Source organism: Rana temporaria, chromosome 4 (assembly GCF_905171775.1).
Source record: "Rana temporaria chromosome 4, aRanTem1.1, whole genome shotgun sequence".
Classification (NCBI taxonomy): domain Eukaryota; kingdom Metazoa; phylum Chordata; class Amphibia; order Anura; family Ranidae; genus Rana; species Rana temporaria.
Window position 1 is genome coordinate 42,629,596 of NC_053492.1, and position 23,657 is coordinate 42,653,252.

At 44.9% G+C, this 23,657-nt stretch overlaps 1 protein-coding gene across 2 annotated transcripts in view; it reads left to right on the forward strand.

Annotated features, from left to right (window-relative positions):
- The window catches only part of LOC120936179 (tyrosine-protein kinase Blk-like), a 161,500-nt gene that overhangs the window by 112,960 nt on the left and 24,883 nt on the right, over positions 1-23,657 (forward strand). For both annotated transcript variants that reach the window (XM_040348337.1, XM_040348338.1), the window contains one exon: positions 8,005-8,136. In XM_040348337.1, coding sequence (XP_040204271.1) covers positions 8,005-8,136 — 132 coding nt within the window. The remainder of the gene's footprint in view (positions 1-8,004; positions 8,137-23,657) is intronic.

Consider the following 23,657-nt stretch of genomic DNA (forward strand, 5'->3'; position numbering starts at 1 on the left):
CAAACTTTTCAAACAAAGGGCCAGTTTATTGTCCTTCAGACTTTAGGAGGGCCGGATTGTGGCCAGTGGGGGCAGAAAATGTCCCGGGCCCAACATCAGTAAGAATAAATATGGCCTCAGGGTTGGTGGTCAGTAGGATGAGGAGTTGTGCCCCTATCAGTAGGAGGAAAAGTATCCCATCATTGGTACTAGTAGAAGAAACAGTACCCCCTTGTTGGTGTCAGTGGGAGGAATAGTGCCTCATATCAGTGGGAGGAATAGTGCCTAAAGGGCCTGATAAAGGCTAGCAAAGGGCCACATTTTGCCCTTGGGCCACAGTTTGGAGACCCCTGGCCTAAAGAGTCAGCTATGAGTAAACACCAGTAGTTACGGTGTGAAACATGTCAGCTGTTGATTTCATCTTTTGCTGTATGGTTTTTATCCAATAAAGAAATTGTTGTTGGAGTGCGGCCATCCGGATTGAATTGTTTTCTATAAATTTCATATTTGTAATTGCTCCCTCTAGTGGTCATTTGGATGTCTCACCTTTTGATTGCTGTTTTTTTTTTCCTAAATGGCTTCCTTTACCTTAGTGCAGTCCTCCATCACTTACCTCATCCTTCCATTTTGCTTTTAAATGTCCTTTTTTCCTCTGAGAAATCTGCACTTCCTGTTCTTCTGTCTGTAACTCCACACAGTAATGCAAGGCTTTCTTCCTGGTGTGGGGTGTCGTGCTCGCCCCCTCTCTTGGACTACAGGAGAGTCAGGATGCTCTCTACGTTGCAGATAGAAATAGGAGCTGTGTGTTAGTGAGCGTCCTGACTCTTCTGCAGTCCAAGGGAGGGGGAGAGCACGACACCCCACACCAGGAAGAAAGCCTTGCAATACTGTGTGGAGTTACAGACAGAAGAACAGGAAGTGAGGATTTCATAGTTAGTCAGGTTAAAAAAAGACACAAGTCCATCTAGTTCAACCATAAAAAAAATAAAAAAATCGTACAATCCCATATACCAATCCTATACCCACAGTTGATCCAGAGGAAGGCAAAAAAACAGCAAAGCATGATCCAATTTGCTACAGCAGGGGAAACAAATTCCTTCCTGATCCATCGAGAGGCAATTGAATTTTCCCCGGATCAATGTTACCTATAAAATGTCAGTACCCAGTAATATTATGTACACTTAATTTATGCATCCTATGCATTAAGGTGAAAAAAACTGGCAACCCCCCCCCCCATTTTACTTACCTGAGCCCAAATCTGCTGTGCGCATCCCCCGGCGTCCTCTTCTCCTCTGAGTCTGGCCATCGATTGGCTAGATTTGCTAGATTGATACCAGTGCAGCCATTGGCTCGCTTCTGTCGATCACATGCAATGATGCGGCACGCCAGCGGGTGGGGCCGTGTGATACTGTCGGCGGCTATGGCCGCCGGCTGTATCATGGGAGCGTGCCCGCAAGCTAACCCCCTTAGGAGATCGCTTCCCATGAAGGGGGTTAGCTGATGCAGGGAGGAGCCGAGACAGCCGCCGAGGTACCCCAGAAGACCAGGATCGGGGGCCACTGTGTGCATTACAAGCTGCACAGTGGAGGTAAGTATAACATGTTTTTTTGTTTTTTAAATGGGAACCTTTAGTGTCCCTTTTAGGAAAGTATCCAGACCTTTCTTAAAGCAATCTACTGAGCTGGCCAGAACCACCTCTGGAGGGAGTCTATTCCACATTTTCAAAGCTCTTACTGTGAAAAAAACCTTTCCGTATTTGGAGATGAAATCTCTTTTCCTTTAGGCATAAAGAGTGCCCCCCTTTGTGTTGAAAGTGAATAACTCAACAACAAGTTCACTATATGGACCCCTTATATATTTGTACATGTTGATCATATCCCCCCTTAATCTCTTCTCAAGAGGGAATAAATTCAGCTCCTCTAATCTTTCCTCATAGCTGAGCTCCTCCATGCCTCTTATCAGTTTGGTTGCCCTTCTCTGCACTTTCTCCAGTTCCTGATATCCTTTTTGAGAACTGGGGCCCAAAACTGAAGATGAGGTCTTACTAATTCCCCCAGTTGTACTCCCCCTAGTATGTATGATGCATGCATATTCTTAGCCCCCAAGTGCATAACTTTACATTTATCAACATTAAAGGTTTAGATGAAGATCCTTTGGCTGAAATGCCCACAATAGTCCCCAGTTTTTTTGGAGGGTATTTCTCGTCTCTCTAGTGGTCATCTGTACTTTGGGGTTGCAATTAGCATACCGACTTAACGTAAACCTCTCTTTTCCCATACCTAAAAACATTTAGGCGATCTTCTCAGCAGCACATAGGACCCAGTGGCTGAACCTCGCAGAGAAGGAAAGACCAATATGTGCTGCTGATGGAGAGGACCTTAAAGCGATCCTGATGCTTTGCTCCACCTGGGTAAAGTACAGCTTCATTTTAAGCCAAGTGCTTTACATATCGTGTGCCATTGAGTACAGAAAGTGCCTGGATGTCTGTAGATGATCAGTTTGGTTTGTAAAAAGCAGAAGTGACATACACACCTCGTCATAGCGATACTGAAAGTTAGCTTTGAACTTCCACTTCTCGTGTGTAGGTAATCGGATCTTTGCTGGAACTTCACACGGGTCCTACCTAACTCAGTCTATGTATTCCTAATTTAGAAAAACCTTTACATTTTTTTAAACAAAATTCCAGAAAAATATTTGAAAATAAGTGATTTGACAACAACTTTGAGATATTAAAGTGGAGATACATGTACATATTATTTTTTTGCTTTTTTTTTGGGGGGGGGGGGGGGGTGTAAAAATGTCTTTCTATGTTTGGTTACATCTTGCAAGAATTATTTTATTTGTTATATACAGTATTTTTTGGGGGGGGATTTTACCCCCTTCCTGACCAGAGCACTTTTTACAATTTGTCACTGCATCGCTTTAACTGACAATTGTGCGGTCGTGCAACGTTTTACCCAAACAAAATTTGTGTCCCATTATACCACAAATAGAGCTTTATTTTGGTGGTATTTGATCAACTCTGCAGTTTTTATTTTTTTTGCGCTATAAACAAAAGAACAGCGACAATTTTGAAAAAAAACACCATGGCCCGGATTCACAAAGCACTTGCGCCGACGTATCTTAAGATACGCCACGTAAGGCCTTGTACAGACGAGCAAACATGTACGATGAAACCGGTCCGCCGGACCGTTTTCACCGTACATGTCTGCCCGGGGATTTCTGTATGATGGCTGTACTCACCATCATACAGAAATCTGCGCGTAAACAATACGTGACGATGACGCAGCGACGTGCGCGGCCCTGCCAGTTCAATGCTTCCACGCATGCGTCAAAGTCATTCGACGCATGCGAGGGATGTACGCTGGAATCCTGTCCGCTCGGGCCTACACACAACCGAACATGTCTGCTGAAACTGGTCCGCGGACCAGTTTCAGCAGACATGTTCGGTCGTGTGTACGGGGCCCTAAGTGCAAATATGCGCCGTCGTATCTGTGCGCCGAACCCACAAACTAAGATGCGTCTAAAAATAGGCTTCATCCAGCCGACGTAACTTGCCTACGCCGGCATAGCGTGGGCGCATATTTAGGCTGGACGCATGGTGACGCTCTCATTGATCAACCATTCAAATATGCAAATGAGGAAAATACGGCGATTCAGGAACATAAGTGCGCCCGACGCAGGCTACGACTGGTGCGTGTAAGTTGTACATCTGGCGTAAAGTTAAGCCCCATAAAGGAGGTGTAACCCAGCAGCAGACATGCAAAGGTCTGCACCAAGGAATAAAAGCCGGCGTATTTTTTACGTAATTTACGTTGGACGTGAGTCTGGCTGGGCGTAGGATACGTTCATGGCGTAGGCAGTGATCCGGCGTATCTTAGGCAGTTGTTCCGACGTGGTTGTGAGCATGCGCAGGGGGATGCTTCCACGGCACGGCGCATGCGCAGTTCGTTAAACGTACTTGTCTGGCGCTCGGACCATCATTTGCATGGGGTCATGCCTCATTTGCATGGCTCACGCCCACTTCCACCTACGCCGACTTACGCCTTTGAAACCCAGCGCAGTTTTGGCAGCATTGGCTTTGTGAATTCCATGCTTGCCTTTCTGCGCTGCGTCGGCGTAGCGTATGTTATTTGCGCTACGGCGGCGTAATGTGCGCCCGCTATCTGTAAATCCAGGCCCATATCTTTTACTTTTTACTATAATAATTATCCCAATAAAAAAAAAAAAATTATAATAATTTTCCTCAGTTTAGGCCGATATGTTTTCTTCTACATATTTTTGGTAAAAACAAATCGCAATAGGCGTATATTGATTGGTTTGCGTTACAAAAGTTATAGCGTCTTCAAAATGGGGGATAGAATTATGGCATTTTTATACTTTTTTTTTTTTTACTAGTTACATAGTTAGTCAGGTTGAAAAAAACACAAGTCCATCAAGTTCAACCATAAGAAATAAAATAATAATAATATCGTACAATCACATATACCCAATTCTATACCCACAGTTGATCCAGAGGAAGGCAAAAAAAAAACAGCAATGCATGATCTAATTTGCTACAGCAGGGGAAAAAATTCCTTCCTGATCCCCCGAGAGGCAATCATATTTTCCCTGGATCAATTTTACCTATAAATGTCAGTACCCTTATTGATTATGTACATTTATGTACTAGTAATGGCGGCGATCTGCAGTTTTTATCGGGACTGCAATATTATAGTGGACAGATTGGAAACTTTACAGTGATCAGTGCTATAAAAATGCACCAATTACTGTAAAAATTTCAACGGCAGTGAAGGGGTTAACACTAGGGGGTGATCAAGGGGTTAAGTGTGTCCTAGGGAATGATTCTAACTGTGGGGGGGATGAGACTGACTAGGGGAGGAGACTGATCGGTGTTCATACATTGTATGAACAGACGATCAGTCATTTCTCCCCTGAGAGAACCGGGAGCTGTGTGTTTACACACTCAGCTCCCGGTTTTCACTCTGTCACGAGCGATCGCGGGTGCCCGGCGGTCATTGCGCCCCCGGGCACCTGCATCAGCTCCGGGGGCGAGCAGCGGGCACGTCTCCGGCGACATGCACGTCTCCGGCGGTGTGCTCGTGCTCCTAGTCGTTTTGCCCAGCCGAGCCATGATAAAAAAACTCCCTGAACCTGCCACATTCTGTATGCCCTCTCTATACTGACCACGATAATCAGGGCTACTTGGCTCTGATGACCGTGGTCAGAGTGCGTCCCTCCATCATACGCTGCCCTGCTCTCAGCTATCACCTCTCCCTCCACCCTCACCCCCCTGCTTTCTGCCTGTCAGCTCCCTCTCTGTGTCAATATCCGCCCTGACCCCCCCCCCCCCCCCCGCCTATATTGTTGAAAAAATAAAAAAATTTAATTGTCACTGCCAGACGCTTTACAGCTCTGATACATTGCTCTTCTGTGGGAGGTCACGTGATCTCCCCGGGTGACGTCAGAGGGAGATCTCGGTCCCTCCCGCAGAAGCAATGTATCGGAGCTATAAAGCTGCCACGAGTCACGTGACCAGCCTGAAGACAGCTCTAAATAGGTATTTATAACGCTATTTTTTACAACCTCTAATAGAGGGGCTGACATAGAATAGATTTAACAAACACTTTAATATTAGGTTATCGGTAAAAATTTAATTAGGGTGAATTTTTTTTTACACGTGACAAACATTACATTTTTTGCTCTACAAAAATTTGAGCAAACAAAGATAAATAAATACAATTGTGAAAAAAGTGACTAAGTAGAGAACAGAAAAGGAGGGAGTAAATAAGGGCTACAATTTTTTGTTACATTTGTCCAATTTTATAGAATTGTTGCTGATGTCATGACCAAGCCTGTGATCTGTAGTAACAAGCTGCAACAAAATAACAAAAAGGCTGCATAGTTTTTATCAATGATCACTATAAGTCTCAGTTCACATTGGGGCTGCTTCAAAGTCGTCCGACTCTGAAGCCGCACCACACAGCGGTGTTTTATTTTGTTGAGAAATCGCTTTGAAAAATCCCCCCTCTACCATTTCTAGCCGTGACCATCTTGAGCAAGGGCAGATTATTCATGTAGCATTTACTTCATGAAATCTATTTGCCCCTAGCTCAGGCATGCAGGCATTCTCCTTAGAAATCCCCTCTACCAGATGAAAAAACAACTCCTGGGATGTATGACATAATTTTGGCCTAGGCCAGAAACCAGGAAGAAACTAAAGAAATGTAAAAAAAAATAAACTTTAAAACAAGTACATTTATTATGCATTCCTATCTGTTTACTAATGCTAATGGCAAAAGGATTAAAGTGGTTGTAAAGCCTAAATGTTTTTTACTTTAATGCTTTCCTTGCATTAAGGTAAAAAATGTTTAGGCATCAGCACCTCCTCACCCCCTCTGTTACTCACCTGATGTAACGGAACGTCCCACACTCCGATTGAGTGCTTCCGTCATATACCGCTTCCTATCAGTCTGGATATATATATCAGATATTCCAGCTGCCCTCAACACACAACGAGACGAGACTTGTTTGTGTGCTGAACATGGAGTCTTTAATAGAACCAAGAATACAGCCTTATATACAGTTTAAAGAGATAACAAGAACATAAATTAACATGAGCTAATTAACTAATCATTTACCCAGACAAGGTGACTCCGAGATATGACCTTTCAAGGTAGACATCCTGGGCTAGATTCAGATAGGTGAGCGGATCTAATTTACGTTACAACGCAGCAAGTTTTTCAGGCAAGTGCTTTATTCACAAAGCACTTGCCTGTAAAGTTGCGGCGGCGTAGCATAAATTCACCCGGCGGAATTCAAATTCGGCGAGTAGGGGGCGTGTATCATTTAAATGATGCGTGTCCCCGCGCTGAACGAACTGCGCACGCGCCGGCCGCGAATGAATCCCAGTGCACATGCTCCAAATGACGTCGGCAACTCGTCATGCTTTCGTCGTGAACGGCGCATATTCCTCGCATATACAAACGGAAGCACCACCTAGCGGCCAGCGTGAGCTTGCAGCCTAAGATCCGACGGTGTAAGTCACTTACACCTGTCGGATCTTAGGGATATCTATGCGTAACCTGATTTTATGAATCAGGCGCATAGATACGACGGCCGGACTCAGAGATACGACGGCGTATCAGGAGATACGCCGGCGTATCTCTTTTCTGAATCCGACCCAGTGTCTCCTCTCACCTGCTATACAATACACATTATCATAAGTGTAAACATAGGACATCTTCACACAATAGCATGGTCAATTAGCACAGAGAACAGAGATGGCTGAAGGCGAGGACATTGGCATCTATGAATGAGTCACTCTTACAACCAACCCTTTGAGTTCAGAACCAACATTCAGAAAATAGCTCTCACAGGTATCCTGGAATATATTGTGGATAACAATTACATAATAATCCCCTTTTAGGTAGTCCAAGATATAATTTCTCAGTCATTCTATGCCCCTAGTGGACATAGGATGATTTTAGACATAAGAGGGTCCGAGTCTGTCACACCTGAGTCCTTCAATCCAGCGCCGAGCACGTATGCAGCTCTTCTCTCCCCTCACTTCCGAGTCTCCCTGGCTTTTCTGGTGCACCAGGAGCCATTGCTGTCAATCAAAGCCAGTAACGATGGAGCATGATAGTGGCCGAGCCCTGCTGTCTGTATCAATGGACACAGCAGCAGGACTCAGGAGCGAGCACGCACGAGTGCCCCCATGGAAAGCGGATTCTCATGGGGGCACTGGACAGAGGGCAGAAGCCAAGAGCGCTGGTGGGGAATTCGAGAAAGGAGGTTTATGGCTGCTCTGTGCAGATTAAACTGAAACATAGGCAAGGATTAAAAGATAAAGAAGTCAGTAAGTGACTAAATTAGCTTCTGAATGTGCTTAAATAAATGAGGGATTAATATCACTTTAATAAATTCCCCTTTGTTAGGAATGTTCTCTTTTTATGTTATTCAATGTACAGAAATACCAAAATGGGATTTTTTTTTTAAAAAGCATCTTTATTTAAACTCCAGGCACTAAATTCCCCATCAAGTGGACGGCTCCGGAAGCCATCAACTTTGGAGTATTTACGATAAAGTCAGACGTGTGGTCATTTGGGATCCTACTTACAGAAATCGTCACCTCTGCTCGCATTCCCTATGCAGGTAACTCTATGTACTAATATAAAATCTATTTATTCATTGTATGACAAGCTGCACGATACAGAGACATCCTCCCAATGATGGAGTTCAGGTGTTTCCAGTGGAGGGTGCTGTTGAGCTTTAAAACACAAGACCTCATTGACCTCAGTAGCTGTGTGTAATGTGGAGCACTTCATTAGTGTTGCTCACGAATATTCGCATTGCGAATATTCGACTCGAATATAGCATATTCGAGAAATCGCGCTATATTTCGAAATTCGCGGTGAATATTCGCAATTCCGAATATTCGATTTTTTACAATTTTTTTTTTGAATCAGATCACATCCTAGATATCTCCATCGACGTCTAAAAGCATTGCTGGTATCATTAGAGACCCTGGGCCGAGTAGCTGAAGCGTTCATTGAATTTTCCAGAAAGATCGCAATGCGATTATTCGGCAAACGCAATATCGCGCGATTATTTTCCTCGCCCCGATCTTCCGCATCAGAGCGATTTTTACAGTTTCATTTTTAAAACAGATCACATCCTAGTGATCTCCATAGACGTCTGAAAGCATTGCTGGTATGATTAGAGCCATTGGGCCGAGTAGCTGAAGCGATCATTTTATATTGCCGAATATTCGCAATGCGAATATTCGGCAATAGGAATATTGCGCGATTATTTGCTCCGCCCTTTTGCATCAGAGCCAATCAGAGTTCTCCTTCCACACTCGTCACAGGTTAGCAACCAATAGGAACCTGCCTGCATGGACATTATATAAGCTCACTCCCAGCACCATTTCATTGCAGATTCAGAAGCTTGCTATAGAGTGTGGAGGCTGTTTCTGTGTTCCTGGTTTCCTGGTTTCCTGTGTCTTTGTTCTTGATTGATTTAGATCATCACCAGCATTGCTATTTAGTGATTCCAGTGGATCTTTTCCAGTATATCAACTGCTTTTTTCAAAGCAATAGACCCAAGAGCTTTTTTCAAAGCTACGTTTTGTGCTGTTTTGTGCTGTTTTTTTCATTTGTGTTACTGTTTGATCCTGCAATCCTCCCTGTTCAGTTATATTTGCAAGAGATTTCAGAACACATATTGATCTGAGCTTTATAAAAGAGCTTTTCTAAAAGCTAAGTTTTGTTCATCTTGTGTTACTGTCAGATCTTGCAGGTTCACTGTTCAGTGATATTTGATAGGCATCTCAGTTCAAATTTTGTTTAGTTTTCCCTAAAGAGCTTTTATAAAAGCTAAGTTTTGTGTTCAGTTTAGTTAAATTTTGTGTAGTAAGTGTACACACTGTTAGTGTACATTTATTTCATCTAGCTTAGCTTAGTGTGTGTTTAGTGTCTGTGTTTTGTGTTTAAAAAAAAAAAAAAAAAAAAGTTAGTGTTTGTTTAGTGCTTTTTTTTTTTTTCTTTAATTTTGTAGTCCTTGTCTGGTGTACTACTTTTCTTATAGTTTAGTAGCTGTCTGTGTACGTCTTTGTCTGCGTGCCTGTCTTGTAAAAAAAACACAAAAACACATTTTGTTCACATTTTCCCCCCCAATAAAGTTTAACCCCCCCACACACATATCAGCAATTATGAGCGGCATCCGTGGCCGTGGCAGTAGGGGTAGGGGAGTTACTCCCAGTGCTGGATCGCTGCCAGCACGGGGTACCTCTCGTGCCCCTACTAGTGGTAGAGGATCGGGTGCAAGGGGAGTACGCCTGATCCGGGAGTTCTTCCCATCGGGCAGCCGCCCGATATTGCCATCTCAGGCTCAAGTAGTGGTGGACTACATGGGGCACAGCAGTGCCACTGAGTCGTCGGTCCCGACTCACAGTAGTACCACCATTACACCGTTGCCTGTACTACCCCCCCCCAGCCCCCAAGAGTCCAGCATCTTACTGTTCGACAGCGACAGTGATAGGGATCTCTTGGGGGAGGCCATGCATCAGGCAGACCTCCAGCTCTGTCCTGATGGTCAGGACCTTTTTGAAGGGATGGATGAGGAGGATGGGATACCTGCTGGCAGTATCCCAGAGACATCCCTTCAAACTGGTGCTGCTGTTTTGGTGCAGGAAACAGCAGCACCTAGTCAGACCCAGGCGTGGGTGAGGGGACAGCGGAGCCAGGCTAGAGGCTCCATGTCACGTGGTTCCCTCAGACCAACACATCTCAGCCCTTGGTCTGACATCTCTGGGGGCGAAGAGGGTGACCCATCATGGTTGCCATCTGACGCGTCGGCTCACTACGTCAGTGACGACGGGGAAGGTAGGCACCCTGGTGAAACGGTGCGCCAGGTCACCACCAGGGAGACCATCGTCAGGGTCTCCACTGGTGATGGCAGCAGGAGGTGTCAGGAGGAGGAGCAGCAGCAGCAGCAGCAGCAGCAGGCAGCTCCACCTGTGCGCACCGAATCCCAGCAGGTGCAAGTAAGCGTCACCCCATCTGACAGGAGGGCGGTGCTGAAGTCACCTGTCTGGAATTTCTTTACCCTGGTGGCAGACAACCCTACCGTGGCCATCTGCCGGATTTGTAAAGTGAGGGTGAAGAGAGGGAAGTGTTTGGCTCGGGTGGGTACCACAGCCCTGAACCAGCACCTCAGGATAAACCACTGGGCGTTGTATGAGGAGATGAAGCGTGGTGGTGGTAGCAGCGCCACCACCACAAGTGAGCAGGGTACAGCAGCCCCTGCCACATCTTCATCTGTTTCCAGCAGGTCATGCCCCCCCGCTCCCTCTAGTAGAGGTACTGGTACCGGCAGCCAGACCTCTACTTCCACAGCACCCTCCACGTCTGTGTCCCGCACTGCCGTCCGGCGCCAGGCGTCGATTTCAGACGCCTTTGACCGCACCACTCCCTTCCCCCCTGGAGACCGACGTGTGCGTTCCCTCAATGGGCTCCTGGCAAGGGTTATTGCCCAACATCTGCTGCCCTTCAACATAGTTGACAGCAACCCCTTCAGGCAGATGTTGGAGCAGGCCCAACCCCAATGGCGTGTCCCCAGCCGCCATTTCTTTGCCAGGACTGGTGTCCCTGCCCTACACCAGCACATTGTTCAGAATGTAACCCTGTCGCTGGATCACGCTGTCAGCGACAGGGTTCATCTGACAATGGATGGCTGGACCAGCAGGCATGGGCAGGGACGCTACATCAGCTTCACGGCCCATTGGGTTTCCCTCCGAGGCGTCGGTGAGGGATCGTCGGCAACCGATCTTGTGGTGCCGCCCCGGGGTGTCCAGGGGAGAACTGCTGGTCTCCCTCAAGCCACTGTCTCCGCAGCTGCTGAGCCTCCCAGCAAGCGCCCCCGTAGCTACTCAAGTGTGGGGCACGTGCGCTGTCAGGCCGTGCTCCAGCTTGTTAGTTTAGGGGACCGGAGACACACTGCAGAAGAAGTGCTGAAAGCACTTCAAGCTCAGGTCCAGAAGTGGCTGACACCCCGAAGGCTCCAGCCAGGTATGGTTGTCTGCGATAACGGCAGCAACCTACTCGCCGCCCTCCATGCTGGCAGTCTGACGCACGTGCCCTGTCTGGCACATGTCCTCAACCTGGTGGTGCAGAAGTTCCTGCGCACTTATCCAGGGTTGAGTGACATTGTGGCAAAGGCGCGTAGGATTGCCAGCCACTTCAGGCGCTCCCCAACCGCTACCGCGTCCCTGTCCAAATTGCAGCGGAAGTACAATCTGCCCCTTCACAGGCTGATTGTGGACAGTGTGACGCGGTGGAACTCCACCCTCCACATGCTGAAGAGGTTGTGGGAGCAGCAAAGGGCGGTGAGGGAGTACCTGATGGAACTAGGCACTCAGAGGGCTTCACCACAACTCCCTTTCATCGCCTGTGCGCAGTGGGGGCAGATAAACCAGGTCTGCCAAGTGTTGTCCTCCTTCGAGCAGGCGACCAAGATGGTCAGCAGTGAGCAAATTGGCCTCAATAGCGTGCTGCCAATACTGTTCATGCTGGAGAGGACACTAGATCGCCTGCTCGAGGCTGGGGAGAGTGCCTTGGTGGAGCAGGAGGAGTCAGCAATGCTCCACCGAGACCAGGGCCAGGACCAGGAGGAGGAGGAGGAGGAGGAGGATGATGATGAAGAGGAGGAGGAGGTGGTTGCTGGTGTCGTCCCGGAGTCAGGGCCTGGTCAGGAGGGAGAGCCGGTGTTGGGGGCACCGATAGTCCGGGGGTTGGGCATGTCTGAGTTTGACCAGCAGCGCCTCAGGGAAGAAGAGTCGCACCTCATTCACCTGGCCAGCATTGAGGAGTCACAGCGGGCTGTGCTCTTCCCCATGGCTGCCCACATGCTCAGATGCCTCAGGAGGGACCCCCGGGTTAAGACCATCAAGACGAGGGATGATTTCTGGATGGCCACCCTTTTGGATCCCAGGTGCAAGGGGAAACTGGAGCAGTTCATCCCAGCCAGCCGGAGGCAGCACCGGATGGAGGAACTGCAGGCAGCCATTGTCAGACGGTTGGAGCAGGCAACTCCCCGGCCTCCAGTTGTCCCCCCTCATCTCACCCAGCAGGTGGCTGCACCCAGCTGCAGCCGAGCAGGGGACCTAATGGAAGAGATGAGGATGTTCTTCCAAACCGAGCGACCCAGTACCACCACCAGCAGCAGCAGCAGCAGTCACCACCAGCGGCTGGCCCACATGGTGGCAGACTACATGGCGTCCGTCGGTGCTTCTGACAGTATGAGCACCGACGACCCCATGGAGTACTGGGTTGCCAGATTGGACACCTGCCGCGAGCTCGCTCAGTATGCGCTGGAGTTATTGTCTTGCCCCCCCTCCAGCGTACTATCTGAGCGGACATTCAGCGCGGCAGGTGGGGTGGTCACGGACAAGAGGACCCGTCTGTCCACAGAGTCCGTGGACAGACTCACATTCATAAAGATGAATGAGTCCTGGATCGGCGGTGACTTTCTGGCACCCGTCGTCGGTTCAGGGCGCTGAAGGGTCCCTTGCCATGCATTCCCTGATGAAGCCCCGGACCTGATGTATTTACAGTGCTGAATATAACTATTTCAACATCAGAGAAAATCAATGTTAATATTTGGTACAGTAGGCTTTCTTTGCAATTACAGCGGTCAAAAATTTCTTGTAGTTTTACACCAGCTTTGCACACACTGGAGGAGGGATTTTGGCCCACTCCTCCACACAGATCTTCTCTACATCAGTCATGTTTCTGGGCTATCGCTGAGAAACACGGAGTTTGAGCTCCCTCCAAAGATTCTCTATTGGGTTTAGGTCTGGAGACTGGCTAGGCCACGCCAGAACCTTGATATGCTCCTTACAGAGCCAATCCTTGGTTATCCTGGCTGTGTGCTTTGGGTCATTCTCATGTTGGAAGACCCAGCCTCGACCCATCTTCAAAGCTCTAACTCAGGGAAGGAGGTTGTTGCCCAAAATCTTGCAATACATGGCCCCGGTCATCCTCTCCTTAATACAGTGCAGTCACCCTGTCCCATGTGCAGAAAAACACCACCAAAGCATGATGCTACCACCCCCATGCTTCACATTAGGGATGGCGTTCTTGGCATGGTACTCATCATTATTCTTCCTCCGAACACGGTTAGTGAAATTATGATCAAAAAATTATATTATAGTCTCATCTGACCACATGATTTTCTCCCATGACTCCTTTGGATCAGTCAAGACAATTATGTCAGCAGTTATTTCACACCCTATATACTCTTATTAAGACTGCTGTACATCATGGCAACTCCTGCCCATGTGATATGACTCTGTATCAACTACTACTGTTAATACTACTACTGCTGCTTCTGCTGCTGCTGCTGCCCAGTCAAGACACCTATGTCAGCAGTTATTTGACACTCTATATACTCCTATTCCTACTGCTGTTCATCATGGCACCTCCTGCCCATGTGATATGACTCTGTATCAACTACTACTGTTAATACTACTGCTGCTTCTGCTGCTGCTGCCCAGTCAATACACCTATGTCAGCAGTTATTTGACACTCTATATACTCCTATTCCTACTGCTGTTCATGATGGCACCTCCTGCCCATGTGATATGACTCTGTATCAACTACTACTGTTAATACTACTGCTGCTTCTGCTGCTGCTGCCCAGTCAAGACACCTATGTCAGCAGTTATTTGACACTCTATATACTCCTATTCCTACTGCTGTTCATCATGGCACCTCCTGCCCATGTGATATGACTCTGTATCAACTACTACTGTTAATACTACTGCTGCTGCTTCTGCTGCTGCTGCTGCCCAGTCAAGACACCTATGTCAGCAGTTATTTGACACTCTATATACTCCTATTCCTACTGCTGTTCATGATGGCACCTCCTGCCCATGTGATATGACTCTGTATCAACTACTACTGTTAATACTACTGCTGCTTCTGCTGCTGCTGCCCAGTCAAGACACCTATGTCAGCAGTTATTTGACACTCTATATACTCCTATTCCTACTGCTGTTCATCATGGCACCTCCTGCCCATGTGATATGACTCTGTATCAACTACTACTGTTAATACTACTGCTGCTTCTGCTGCTGCTGCCCAGTCAATACACCTATGTCAGCAGTTATTTGACACTCTATATACTCCTATTCCTACTGCTGTTCATGATGGCACCTCCTGCCCATGTGATATGACTCTGTATCAACTACTACTGTTAATACTACTGCTGCTTCTGCTGCTGCTGCCCAGTCAAGACACCTATGTCAGCAGTTATTTGACACTCTATATACTCCTATTCCTACTGCTGTTCATCATGGCACCTCCTGCCCATGTGATATGACTCTGTATCAACTACTACTGTTAATACTACTGCTGCTTCTGCTGCTGCTGCCCAGTCAATACACCTATGTCAGCAGTTATTTGACACTCTATATACTCCTATTCCTACTGCTGTTCATGATGGCACCTCCTGCCCATGTGATATGACTCTGTATCAACTACTACTGTTAATACTACTGCTGCTTCTGCTGCTGCTGCCCAGTCAAGACACCTATGTCAGCAGTTATTTGACACTCTATATACTCCTATTCCTACTGCTGTTCATCATGGCACCTCCTGCCCATGTGATATGACTCTGTATCAACTACTACTGTTAATACTACTGCTGCTTCTGCTGCTGCTGCCCAGTCAATACACCTATGTCAGCAGTTATTTGACACTCTATATACTCCTATTCCTACTGCTGTTCATGATGGCACCTCCTGCCCATGTGATATGACTCTGTATCAACTACTACTGTTAATACTACTACTGCTGCTTCTGCTGCCCAGTCAAGACACCTATGTCAGCAGTTATTTCACACCCTATATACTCTTATTAAGACTGCTGTTCATCATGGCACCTCTTGCCCGAGTGATTTGACACTGTATTGTCAATGTCTACTACTACTATTACAGCTCAGTCAAGACACCTGTGTCCCAATTTTTTGGTACACTATTGACTACTATGACCACTACTGATGCTGTAAAGTATTCCCCAAGTGTTTTTATGCTATGTATTACTATTACCACTACTGCTTGTAAATCATGCCTGTGTGATACTTAGTGGGAATGCTTTAATAAGCATTCCTAGTATGGATACCCGTAAATGTATTAATCTTAATTAGTGTGAATGCTTTAATAAACATTTCCAGTATTGATATCCGTAAATTTAGTAATCTTATTATTCCTTAAGTTTTTTGGTTCTGCGTAACTTCGGCATACTTTCAACTATTGAGACCATTCAACTGTAAAAATGTTCGTCTCGTTCAGCTAATGATGGGACTTCTTCAAGTTTTTTTCTACTTTTTACACTTTTATAAATTTTAAGCTTTTAGACCCTTTTTTTAAACATTGAAGTCAATGAGAACATCCTTTTCCCCTTTGAATTCACATGCCATGCCAAAAGTTTCAGCTACTTCATACTTTCACTTACAGACACTGAAAAAACTTTAAAGCGGTCACAAAATATTTAGCTATCCGGCTATGACTTTTCAAATCGTTATCGTTTACAATTTTTTGGTGAAAACGCAATTTACGTTTTGCGAATTTTTCACAAAAATGCAATAGGTTATAATGTAATCCTATGGAGGGGATTTAGAGTCTGTCAGGTGACCTTAACATTGGAGATCTTTGTAATTAAAAATATCTTTACAAAAAGGGGAAACAAATTGGTCTCACGCCCACAAGATCTACTTTTCATACACAATTTTTAGATCAAAACGTAGCTATGCTTGTCTGGTTTATGGCAATGTGACCAATTCTGCGATACGTATTTTAGTTTTAATTATTGGAGCAACAGCCAGAAATTATGTCTCATAGACTCTCATGTGAAATTATCTAAAAAATGTTGCTGCAGAACTCACAAAGACGCTCTTTTCTAAATCGCAGAAATGGCCACATTTTTAAGTTTATCTACATAAATTTCATATCGATGCGTTTACAAGGGCCGTGTATTTCAAACGGTGTAGTCGTTGTATCAATTGCATGTACGTTTGAGGATTTATTAAGCTTTGTTTGGAGGCTTAAATCATGTATTAGATCTGTGAATTAAAAGCGTTTGTAATGTTATTTCTTTCCATAAATAACTTTCCTGACCTCAGTGCAATATTCCTCCTCACTGACCTGGGGGGGAGGGGAAACCTATTGAGGGGGGAGGGGCGACCAGGAAGTCAGCATACTCTATACTTTGCAGATAGAGAAAGAAGCTGTGTGTCCTAAAGATAGTGTAGTGGTTATGGTGAATGTCTTTGGCAAGGGGCTCACCAATTAAGCTATTCAGCATTCCCACTCGCATTTTCCTCAGGAAATGCATTGTCTAGTTATATTATATTTTAATACTCCTGCTGCTGCCTCCATGCTGAGTAAAGCTTCATGAGCTTTCTGGCACAGCGGATCCACCAACAGCCTCCGCTACAAGCTACCAGACCGGACTACCAGACCGGATCTAAACAGCAAGTGTAACTATAACAATGAACCTTATGTTAAACCCTGTTTTGCGGCATTTATACTGCAACCATTGGGCTGACTGCAAGAGCTCATCTGCATTCTCTCTCTTTCTTGCTCTCCCTCTCTCTCTCTTTGTATATATATATATATATATTGTTGCTTTTGTTATGTTCATTTTTCAACAGTTTATTTTGTGTTCGTCGTGTCTGTGTCGTGTGCTTTAGTTTGTCCTAGGTTAATGTTAAATAAAATAATAGTATAAAATGTTTTTGCTTATTATGAAGTTAAATGTGTTGATGTTGATTTGTTTGATGTGAAGTTAGATGTGTTGAAAAACCTACAACTCTATCTCAAAAAGAAATGAAACATTTCCAAAAAATAAGTTTTTTTAATACAAAAATAAATTTAAATATAGCTCTCAATCCGTTTTTGAATGCGGTGCATTTCCGCAATCTGACCCGATAGCTGCTGCTCTAGCAGAGCATTTTGTTGGTTGAGGTAGCTCATCTTACGCTGGTTCTGAAGGATCTTCTGGTGCGTCTTTTCAATGAGTATATTTTGCCTCTTCAGATCTCTTGATGCTTTTAGGATATAATAAAAAAACATTTGGATTTCAAATAACGTTACCAAATAAATAAATATTTTTTTTTGCTTATTAATCAATCATTATCATGTGTATACACTTGTTATGTGTCTAACACATCCCGGGAGTGCAGAATTATTAGGCAAATGAGTATTTGGACCACATCATCCTCTTTATGCATGTTGTCTTACTCCAAGCTGTATAGGCTCGAAAGCCTACTACAGATTAGGCATATTAGGTAATGTACATCTCTGTAATGAGAAGGTGTGTGGTCTAATGACATCAACACTCTATATCAGGTGTGCATAATTATTAGTCAATTTCCTTTTCTTTGGCAAAATTGGCCAAAAGAAGGATTTGACAGACTCTGAAAAGTCCAAAATAGAGAGATATCTAGCAGAGGGATGCAGCACTCTTAAAGTTGCAAAGCTTCTGAAGCGTGATCATCAAACAAAAGAAGCGTGTGGAAAAACAAAGGTGCAAAATAACTGCCCATGAACTGAGAAAAGTTAAGCGTGCAGCTGCCAAGATGCCACTTGCCACAAGATTGGCCATATTTCAGAGCTGCAACATCACTGGGGTGCCCAAAAGCACAAGGTGTGCAATACCCAGAGACATGGCCAAGGTAAGAAAGGCTGAAAGACGATGACCACTGAACAAGACACACAAGCTGCAACGTCAAGACTGTGCCAATAAATATCTCAAGAAAGATTTTTCTAAGGTTTTATGGACTGCTGAAATGAGAGTGAGTCTTGATGGGCCAGATGGAAGAGCCCGTGGCTGGATTGGTAAAGGGCAGGGAGCTCCAGTCCGACTCAGACGCCAGCAAGGTGGTGGTGGAGTACTGGTTTGGGCTGGTATCATCAAAGATGAGCTTGTGGGGCCTTTTCGGATTGAGGATGGAGTCAAGCTCAACTCCCAGTCCTACTGCCAGATTATGGAAGAGACCTTCTTCAAGCAGTGGTACAGGAAAAAGTCACCATCCTTCAAGAAAAACATGATTTTCATGCAGGACAATGCTCCATCACACGTGTCAAAGTACTCCACAGCGTGGCTGGCAAGAAAGGGTATTAAATAAAAAAAAGTAATGACATGGCCTCCTTGTTCACCTGATCTGAACCCCATTGAGAACCTGTGGTCCATCATCAAATGTGGGATTTACAAGGAGGGAAAACAGTACACCTCTCTGAACAGTGTCTGGCAGGCTGTGGTTGCTGCTGCACGCAATGTTGATGGTGAACAGATCAAAACACTGACAGAATCCATGGATGTCAGGCTTTTGAGTGTCCTTGCAAAGAAAGGTGGCTATATTGGTCACTGATTTGTTTTTGTTTTGTTTTTAAATGTCAGAAATGTGTATTTGTGAATGTTGAGATGTTATATTGGTTTCACTGTTAAAAATAAATCATTGAAATGGCTATCTATTTATTTTTTGGTTAAGTTGCCTAATAATTCTGCACAGTAATAGTAGTCACCTGCACACACAGATATCCCCCGAAAATAACTAACACTAAAAACAAACTAAAAACTACTTCCAAAAAAATTCAGCTTTGATATTAATGAGTTTTTGGGGTTCATTGAGAACATGGTTGTTGTTCAATAATAAAATGAATCCTCAAAAAATACAACTTGCCTAATAATTATGCACTACCTGTATACTTCTAGCATCAATACCATATTATGGTTATACAATCTGACAGGTGCGCTTTATATGTTGTCCATTTTTATATCTACATTTTGTTGTTGAAATGTTATTAATCATTGTGCACATATTTACCTTCCTGAATGAGGCTCACAGGACCGCTCTCTTCCTCCTGCTCTTCTGCTTGAGAAGTTGGGGTGGTGGGGGGGGGAAGCTCCTCAGCTTGCTCCTCAACAGGAGCTGGGGTTGGGGAGTGGGAGGGCCCTGGCTGCTCCTCCTCATCCATGTCCTCCTCTGCCGCATCCTCCTCTGCCGCATCCTCCTCCTCCTCCTCATCGGCCTGGCGCCTTCTGCGCTTGGCGCGGACAACTGGCATTGGAGCTCCTATAATAACACAATGTTCATATATTATAAAAATGTTTTCTAATGACGTATGCAAATTCTGTGTACTGTGCTGTATTGTATATGAATACAAATTGATTTATATAGACAGTTAACCAATGGGACAATGTTATATTAAAGGGTCTTGTGGGCACTACAGGGGACTGAGCGTGAGCTGGGATGCAACCATGTTAAAATGAGCTGTTTTTGTCTCCTTTGTTTTGTTCAGACCATCTCATGTTAAAAAAAGGGCCTGATGGAGCACACGGGATTACTATAACAACCCCACTCCTAACACAGGAATTTAGTGGTAATCTATATATATAAAACTCAACGTGTGTGTGTGCATAAATGTATGTATGTATGTATGTATGTATGTATGTTCCAGCATCACGTACAAACGGCTAAAGATATTTATATGAAACTTGGCACACAGGTTACTTATATGTCAGCCACAAACATAGGATAGGTGGTTTAAACCTTACCCACCCCCACTTGCCATGGTCGGGGTTTTTCTTTAAAGTCCCATGCAAAGCAATGGGAAAATTATGTTCCCACATAACTTCTGTGTTCCTGTCTGCTGCCCCATGTCTTTTTTCAACAGTACTATGAATACCTTGGCCGGTGGTGATATATGTTAGCACAACATGGCATCTTGGTTAACAACATCTGACCTTACATGAATTACATATGACCTTACATAACTGTCACCAAAGGAGCTGCGGTGGCTCCACGCGATTGCCACTGCACTGACAACTGATTCACCTCTGCAGCTAGGGGTTCGGATCCCGCTCTCGGCTACCTGTGAATTGAGTTTGGTGGTCTCAGCCCCGCCACTGGTGGGTGTGCTATGCGAGGTTGGGTTGGGAGGACCCCCTCACACCCGCCATTGCCAACCGGGGCATGGAGAAAGGTGGCAGATTGCCTCTGGGGGAGGCCTCCCAACTCCTGCAGGCCGGCTCCTCTCTCTTTCGAGTTCACGCACAAAATACACTTTTTTAAAAAAAACATAACTGTCAACAATAACTTACCTGGATGATATTTAGCCCGAAGACGTCTGACATTACCCATTTGGCGCCTCTTGAGGTCAGACCACTTCTTAACAATGGCCTTGTGGTCATGTTGGCCGCCAAAGTCAGCGATTAGGGCGCTGACCACAGCCCTTTTCTGTGGCTGCCGCCGCAGGTCATCATATCCTGTTTCCAGGAACTTCTGCAAGATGAAGAACAAAGTATATTGTAATACTTCTGTTGACAGCCTTATGGATATATGACGTAAATGTATGCTATTCAACAATTGGAAGCATTCTCGCCTTATTAATCAATGACAGGGGTAACATGAAAGATTTTATATCCTGCCATTTCGGTCGCCACCTTTTTTGCATAAATATAGCAGCCATTATCATTTGCATAATTATGAATATATTATTAACAACACAGGATACACGTATAGGGGAGATATGCGTTGCTAACTCTTTTCCCTGTCAGGAGCCTAACGCCCCGGGGGGTCAGAGACGGGACCTTTTTCGGAGGACCACTGACGTATGTACCAGTCGCAGTTTTTTGTGATGTCACTCTTTAGGTGTGTGCACATTTTTCACTGCATCCGGGTGGAGTTTTTGGGTTGTGTTTTGCACGCCACAGGCTTTTCAACAGGAAAAAAACAGCTGGAGGCAGAATGGTTGCAAAACACTACGTGTTTGTTACTTAACTCTGGGTTTCAAGACCAGTCCACCTCCAGCTGTTGCAAAACTACTACTCCCATCAGCCACGGTCTGTCAGTGCATGCTAAGAATTTTACTTTTGCTGCATTTAGGGTGCCACAGTTTAGAGACCCGTGCATAAAGGCCTGAAAAATGGGGGCCTGCAGAACTTACAATACTAGAAGTGCCAGCATTCCCAGGCATGCTGGAAGTTGTAGTTCTGCAACATCTAAAGGGCAATATGTATTCGAACGTCCTTGGGCCTTGAGGACACTGAAGTCAGGACGTTCGCATACGTCCTATGTCCAAAAAAATTTTAAATTCATTATGCTAAATAACAAGGAAAAGTGCCAATATACACATTTGCCAACCAGGGTGTCTGCAGCTGTCCAGGCATGCTGGGACTTGTAGTTTTGTAAAAGCAGGAGACACATTTTTTGTGAAATACTAATATATGATCATATATACTAACTTTTAAACTAGACTTAAATGCTGGGCTGGGCTGGGACTTGTAGTTTTGTAAAAGCAGGAGACACATTTTTGGTTAAATACTAATATCTGATCATATATACTAACTTTTAAACTAGACTTAAATGCAGTTGAAGATGATGAAATAACAGTGGTCAAAATACTTACACAAATCAGCAACTTTTCCTCAGACTTAGTGAAATTGCTTCCAACCATGTTGCTGTGTGATTGCGCTGCGATCATAAGTTGGAAACTGGCAAGGCTCCAGGAAATGGTCGCGTGTTGTTCGCGTGTTGATTGCGCTGCTTGGACCGAGATGGGTCCATATGGCTTCGGCTGTATGGACCACAGTAACTCTTTTCCCTGTCAGGAGCCTAGGAGCCTAACGCCCCGGGGGGTCAGAGACGGGACCTTTTCGGAGGACCACTGACGTATGCAACCGTCGCAGTTTTTTGTGATGTCACTCTTTAGGTGTGTGCAAATTTTTCCTTGCACCGGGTGGAGTTTTTGGGTTGTGTTTTGCACGCCACAGGCTTTTCAACAGAAAATAACCAGCTGGAGGCAGAATGGTTGCAAAACACTACGGGTTTGTTACCTAACTCTGGGTTTCAAGACCAGTCCACCTCCAGCTGTTGCAAAACTACTACTCCCATCAGCCACGGTCTTTCAGTGCATGCTAAGAATTTTACTTTTGCTGCATCTAGGGTGCCACAGTTTAGAGACCCGTGCATAAAGGCCTGAAAAATGTGGGCCTGCAGAACTTACAATACTAGAAGTGCCAGCATTCCCAGGCATGCTGGAAGTTGTAGTTCTGCAACATCTAAAGGGCAATATGTATTCGAACGTCCTTGGGCCTTGAGGACACTGAAGTCAGGACGTTCGCATACGTCCTATGTCCAAAAAAATTTTAAATTCATTATGCTAAATAACAAGGAAAAGTGCCTAAATACACATTTGCCAACCAGGGTGTCTGCAGCTGTCCAGGCATGCTGGGACTTGTAGTTTTGTAAAAGCAGGAGACACATTTTTGGTTAAATACTAATATCTGATCATATATACTAACTTTTAAACTAGACTTAAATGCAGTTGAAGATGATGAAATAACAGTGGTCAAAATACTTACACAAATCAGCAACTTTTCCTCAGACTTTGAGAAATTGCTTCCCACCATGTTGCTGTAATATTGGGAAACTGGCAAGGCTCCAGGAAATGGTCGCGTGTTGTTCGCGCAATTGCGCATGCGCGATCGAAAAATCGCAATCGCAATATGTATTTTGGTTAAAATATCATACATATTCGATTTCAGAGTGCTGTTTTCGAAATATATCTGCAATAAATTTCGCATTCGCATGTTGCGATATTTCGATAAAATATCAGGAATATTCTGAGCCAATCAGAGCGCTCCTCCAGCATATCTCGAAATTGCGCAATAAATATCGCATTCGCATGTTGCGATATTTCGATAAAATATCAGGAATATTCTGAGCCAATCAGAGCGCTCCTCCAGCATATCTCGAAATTGCGCAATAAATATCGCATTCGCATGTTGCGATATTTCGATAAAATATCACGAATATTCTGAGCCAATCAGAGCGCTCCTCCAGCATATCTCGAAATTGCGCAATAAATATCGCATTCGCATGTTGCGATATTTCGATAAAATATCACGAATATTCTGAGCCAATCAGAGCGCTCCTCCAGCATATCTCGAAATTGCGCAATAAATATCGCATTCGCATGTTGCGATATTTCGATAAAATATCACGAATATTCTAAGCCAATCAGAGCGCTCCTACCGCAGTTATTAAAAAATCGCAATTATTTTCGCATTCGCAATAGCGAAAAATCGCATTCAATTAATTTCGATAAA